This window comes from Sinocyclocheilus anshuiensis, unplaced genomic scaffold, assembly GCF_001515605.1.
Source record: "Sinocyclocheilus anshuiensis isolate Anshui unplaced genomic scaffold, SAMN03320099.WGS_v1.1 scaffold229, whole genome shotgun sequence".
In the NCBI taxonomy this organism is placed as follows: domain Eukaryota; kingdom Metazoa; phylum Chordata; class Actinopteri; order Cypriniformes; family Cyprinidae; genus Sinocyclocheilus; species Sinocyclocheilus anshuiensis.
The window spans coordinates 1,147,434-1,153,197 of NW_015537957.1; the positions used below are offsets into that span (position 1 = coordinate 1,147,434).

The 5,764-nt window shown below is 36.0% G+C and overlaps 2 protein-coding genes across 2 annotated transcripts in view; one reads left to right on the forward strand and one right to left on the reverse strand.

Annotated features, from left to right (window-relative positions):
- anks4b (ankyrin repeat and sterile alpha motif domain containing 4B) overlaps positions 1-676 on the reverse strand; it is a 6,436-nt gene extending 5,760 nt beyond the window's left edge. The window contains exon 1 of the mRNA XM_016457214.1: positions 427-676. Within this exon, the coding sequence (XP_016312700.1) occupies positions 427-587 (161 nt within the window). The 5' untranslated portion in view covers positions 588-676. The remainder of the gene's footprint in view (positions 1-426) is intronic.
- Positions 677-2,190: 1,514 nt separating this feature from the next.
- Positions 2,191-5,764, forward strand: part of slc25a17l (solute carrier family 25 member 17-like) — a 5,325-nt gene continuing 1,751 nt past the window's right edge. Inside the window, exons 1-8 of the mRNA XM_016457228.1 lie at positions 2,191-2,448; positions 2,547-2,607; positions 3,024-3,090; positions 3,359-3,507; positions 4,400-4,516; positions 4,810-4,955; positions 5,024-5,119; positions 5,214-5,296. Of these exons, the coding sequence (XP_016312714.1) occupies positions 2,377-2,448; positions 2,547-2,607; positions 3,024-3,090; positions 3,359-3,507; positions 4,400-4,516; positions 4,810-4,955; positions 5,024-5,119; positions 5,214-5,296 (791 nt within the window). The 5' untranslated portion in view covers positions 2,191-2,376. The remainder of the gene's footprint in view (positions 2,449-2,546; positions 2,608-3,023; positions 3,091-3,358; positions 3,508-4,399; positions 4,517-4,809; positions 4,956-5,023; positions 5,120-5,213; positions 5,297-5,764) is intronic.

The window sequence follows — 5,764 nt, forward strand, 5'->3', positions numbered from 1 at the left end:
GCAAATGGCTGCAATATAACAAAGAGTGAAAAATTGAAGGGGGTCTGAATACTTTCCGTACCCACTGTATATATAAATATTACACACACACACACACGCACACACACACACACACACACACACACACACACACACAAAGAAAAACAAGTAGATAGAATAGAAAAAAATAGAAAGCTAGTTAAAAAAAGAAGATAAATATAGATAAAGTAGAATTAAAATAGAATAGAAAGTGCTAGAGTTGCAGGGTCAAAGACAAAAAAAAAAAAGACACACAAAGCAAGGTAACATTGTAAAACCTTTTAATAGCATTAACCTAAACTAAAATGAATATGCTGGAAACATAATGCATAGAATTCAATTATTAAGCCAATGAACAGGATCAGTACAGAACGTTTTGCACAGAGCAGACAGGTTTTGTGAGCTCACCCTCGACTGCAAATGAGCTGCAGAGCTTCGATGTGTCCGTGGTAAGCTGCCCAGAGAGTGGGTGTCATGCCATCCTCATCCGGGGTGTTTAGATCTTTCCTTGTGGCTTCTTTCAAAAGATCCAAATAGCCATCGATGGCTGCTTTGTGATATCGTGACATGATTATAATAATGATCTCCCTTCTTCAGCGAGTACATGTATTTTGTGAAGTGTTACAGGACCATCGTTGCAGGCATCTGGCGTGCTCTGTCTCTGCGTCTGAGGGAGGAGAAACTCTGATCTCACTGCCTATCACTGTCATAAACTAAAGTCCAGAGTGAGCTGTTATTGCTTACCATCAGTGTTAGTTTGCAGAGATATAAACAGGGGTAACTATATTTAATAGTTCTTATTTGATCATTTTAGATCTTGAAAAAGTGTTTAATTAGATGATTTTATTGTGGTCATATTTTTCCATCATGGTTTGATATCGTCTTTGTTCTGTTATTGTATTGATATGCCACTTCTCCCCTAACAGAGCATGTTTATGTGTTAGTTTATAGCTAAACTTAGACTATGCGCTACCATGTCTTATACCATTTTTTTTTTTTTGAGTGCAAATTGCAATTTTTCAAGTGGTCATAGGTGTATACCCTAACACGAAAATTATAATTATATAATTAAATGATTGCAATTGATGTATATTGGAAATATACAGAATAATATGTGACCCTGGAGCACAAAACCAGTCTTAAGTCGCTGGGGTATATTTGTAGCAACAGCCAACAATACATCGTGTGGGTCGAAATTATTGATTTTTTTAATGCCAAAAATCATTAGGATATTCAGTAAAGATCATGTTCCATTTAGATATTTTGTAAATGTCCTGCCGTAAATATATCAAAACTTAATTTTGATTAGTAATATGCAGTGCACTTGACTTCATTTGGACAACTTTAAAGGCGATTTTCTCAATATTTAGATTTTTTTTTTTTTGCACTCTCAGATTCCAGATTTTTAAAATAGCTGTATCTCAACCAAATATTGTTCTATCATAACAAACCATACATCAATGGAAAGCTTATTTATTCAGCTTTTAGATTGACTTTTATGACTGGTTTTGTGGTCCAGGGTCACATATAGTGTGTTAATATTTTACAATATATCGAATAATAAATAAGGAATTGCCACTTTTGATATATTAAAAATATGCGATAATTGATTTACTTATAATTTATATTCAGTAATGCACTTTAAACGTATGTGTGTGTGCGCTGTCACATGTAGGCTATATCTATGCATTTTAGCAATCAGTCTGTTAAGTTATAAAAGAAAGTTCTCATTTTTTCAGCCACTATATGCTCCCACGATTTTAACAAGACATGCAATTGGCCAAAATTCCAAAAATGTTAATATTTGATTTCAGTAAACACTTTTGGGAAGTGCCATACATGGTCATAAGCCGTACATGCTCATGAGCACGAGCATACATAAGCCACACATGGTCCATGCATATATTGCAGCATTATGAAAAATATAAACACTAGGTTCCACGCTAGACATGCATTATTTAATCTGTTTTCAGATAAGAAATGTTTCTTGAGCAAATCAGCATATTTGAATGATTTATGATGGATGTGACACTGAAGACTGAAGTAATGATGCTGAAAATTCAACTTTGCATCACAGGAATGAATTATATAGCCTACGTACATAAATGAATGTCCAAACCGATGGGCTGTGCAACATCCGGCCGCTAGAGGCGCTAAAGAGCAGCGGCATCGAGAATATCAGCAGCACAAAGAACCATCCACTGACGCGACTGTTTTGAATACGGAAGTTTTTATTCTGTTGTCGCACGTAATGAATATGAATCAGACCGGGAATCATTCGTTCTGACTGTCAGCTAATTTGTGTGAAGTAAAGACAGCAATCTGGTTTTGAAACTAAAGAGAGAGAGAGTAAGAGAGATGTCAGAGAGCAGCAGCTCAGTCCGCCTGCTGTCATATGAAACACTGGTGCACGCTGTGGCAGGTGCAATGGTGAGCAAAATAATGGTTTCGCTTTAGTTTGTTTCCCGTTAATGTAATGCTATTCTGAATCAGGGATGTTTGTTAAACTGTGTTTTATTGCCTTGAAGGGCAGTGTTACAGCAATGACAGTGTTTTTCCCTCTGGACACAGCCAGGATCAGACTGCAGGGTGAGTTACGTTATAATAGAGTGATTATGGATTTATTTTGTATTGTACTGGACAGTTTCTATGTGATATTCACTGGTATATTGTGTAGTAATCATGGTTTTATTTTTAAATATTGTAAAGTTAAGAAAAAAATAGAAAAGATATTAAATAATAATGTCATGGTCGTTTTTATTAGTGAATGCACACATTCTAGTCATGCTATTCTTTCAAACGTTTAATTAACTACAAACTGTTCCATTAAAAAAAAAACTCTTTCTGGCTATTATTTCATATGTCAGGCTTTACAGGGTTAAGTATAAATAGTGCATGTAGTCTGTCAGTTAATATAAGGTCATAGGCCATGGTTATAGATGAGGCATAACACACTGCAGGAGAACACGTGGTAAAGTCAATTTCACATTTGTGATGTGTTTCAGTGGATGAAAACCGTAAGTCTCAGTCCACCCCCATCATTCTGGCTGAGATAGCGAAGGAGGAGGGCATGTGAGTTACTGAGTTCAGTGTGCACGACACATCAGGACATCCTGAGAGGGACATTTCAAACATCAGTGTATATGCTGCGTGCAAAACCAGTCACTTATTTATTGTTAAAACAGTGTGCGAGTGAAAATAAGTGAACTCATGAACATCTGAAGGCACTACAGCACATACATGTCATTTTTAACCACCCATGAATGTGCTTGGAATCGGGTTTGAAAAAAAGAAATAGATAAGGAAATAGATTTCATGATGCCGTTTGACTGTGTTTCAGATTGTCTCTGTATCGTGGCTGGTTTCCTGTCATTTCTAGCCTGTGCTGCTCTAACTTTGTGTACTTCTACACATTCAACACACTGAAGAGAGTCATGGTCTCGGACCGCTCCAAGCCTAGCAAAGATTTGCTCATGGGCTTCATATCAGGTAGTGAAAGTTTGAACCCTCTTCACAATGTAGGCCTATTTCTTGTAAGAATTTCCTCTTGCTACCATGCTGCATGCAGTTTTTCCCCCGCTATTACTAAGGTGGTATTGGTTATTTCTAGGTTGTTACTTTATTATATAGTTTTTAATAATATTTTGAATTGGATTTTATTTTTTTAAACTTTCTCATTTAGTTTAATATTTTTGTAATTTTGTTGTGATGTTACTATTTAAGTTCAATTTTAGTGCTGCCAAACGATTAATCGCGATTAATCGCATCCAAAATAAACGTTTTTGTTTGCGTAATATATGTGTGTGTGCTGTGTATATTTATGTATATATAAAGACACACACATTCAGTATATAGTTTGAAAATATTTACATGTATATAATTTATATTATATATAAATATATTTAATATATAAACATAACATATTTTTCTGAAATATATATATGTATATACATGTGTGTGTATTTATATATGCATAATAAATATACACAGTACACATACATATAATATGTAAACAAAAACTTTTATTTTGGATGCGATTATTCGCGATTAATCGTTGCCCAGCACTATTACATTTATTTTGTATCTAGTTTAAATGTTAGTTCTGTTTGGTTTTTATTTCCAGTTAGTAATTTTAGTGCTTCAACTTAAACAAAAACTAGAAATGATTGCAAATAACTGAAGTTTTAAGTGTTACATCTTAAACGTATTTCATCTATACAGTAGATGTATATTTTGTTCAGCTTTATTTCAATTAACAAAAATAGTTTTAGCAAATGAAAATAACCGTTTTATTGTTACTTTCATTACAACATTGAAAAGTATTACTTCACCTGTAAGCATGATAAAGTCCACTAATTTCTTCTTGTTTAATTTAATTTAGGAGCTGTTAATGTGCTCCTGACGACCCCCATGTGGGTGGTGAACACGCGACTGAAGCTTCAGGGGGCAAAGTTCAGGAACGAAGATCTCCATCAGACCCACTATAAGGGCATATTTGGTCAGAACCGCTCACACACTCATTTATCTCACGAGGTATAAACTCCAAACCAACGTTCAGTCTAATCATTTAGTGGTAAAGCACATTTCAAATCAACAGCGGTTGAGGCAGACGCATACTGTTGAAAGATCGTCCTCCCAAATTTTGCGCTCGCATGAAATTCCTAATCCTGGATTCCGATTGAAATGCATCAGAATTTGCCAAACTACAGCAACTGTGACTGCACTTTATTAAAATAATAGGCATGTGTTGTCGGCAGTACATCAAATCATCTTGTTGTTTTCCTCTCAAAGATGCCTTCTCCCAGATAATAGCCAATGAGGGAGTGGGAACGCTGTGGAACGGGACGCTGCCGTCTCTCGTGCTGGTGTTTAACCCCGCCGTGCAGTTCATGTTCTACGAGGCCATGAAACGAAGAGCAGGACATGGAGGCAGGAAGGTGAGGGACAAAGAAAATTGGCATGATTCTTTTGTGGAATAACTAAAATGTGTCATCTTTATGGGCAGATATCATCATTTGAGATCTTTCTCATCGGTGCCATCGCTAAAGCCATCGCAACATCTGCAACGTATCCTCTGCAAACGGTTCAGGCCATTCTGAGGGTAATACCATCAATATGATCGCAGTAAACCATTGCATTAGATAATACACTTGATGCTGATAGACAGTGAATATTTCCCATTGCTTCCTCTGCAGTTTGGCCAGTATAAATCAGACGGTAAAGGGGGTCTAGTGGGCAGCCTGAAGAATGTGGTTTCTTTGCTAATGGACCGGATCAAGTAAGTCCACCTCAGTGACTGTAGTTTAATGCTCACTTTCAGTAATACTGGTTATCAACCAGAGTGATTATAGCTAAAATGCAACAACAAGTTAACTAAAACATTTTTGTTACTTAAAATAAACTGAAATAAAATTATACATATATATATATATATATATATATATAAAACTTGCTAGTTCCCAAAGAAAATATTTCTCATTTCAGCTTAATATAAACTCAAATTGAAACTGAAAAAAAGGTAGATCGGGGATCGGCGCATTCCCTTCAAAAACAAACGTAATCCACTGTGTCTTCAGCGGCTCAGATGTCGGGAGTAAATGACGACTGTTATGTTCATTATTACATCCAACAACAGAACACCTCAATCGCTTATGGCGCTTTTCCACTGCATGTTACGGCATGATACGGTTCACTTTTGGGGGGTTTTCCACTGGGTACAGTACCTGGTACTTTTTTTAGTACTACC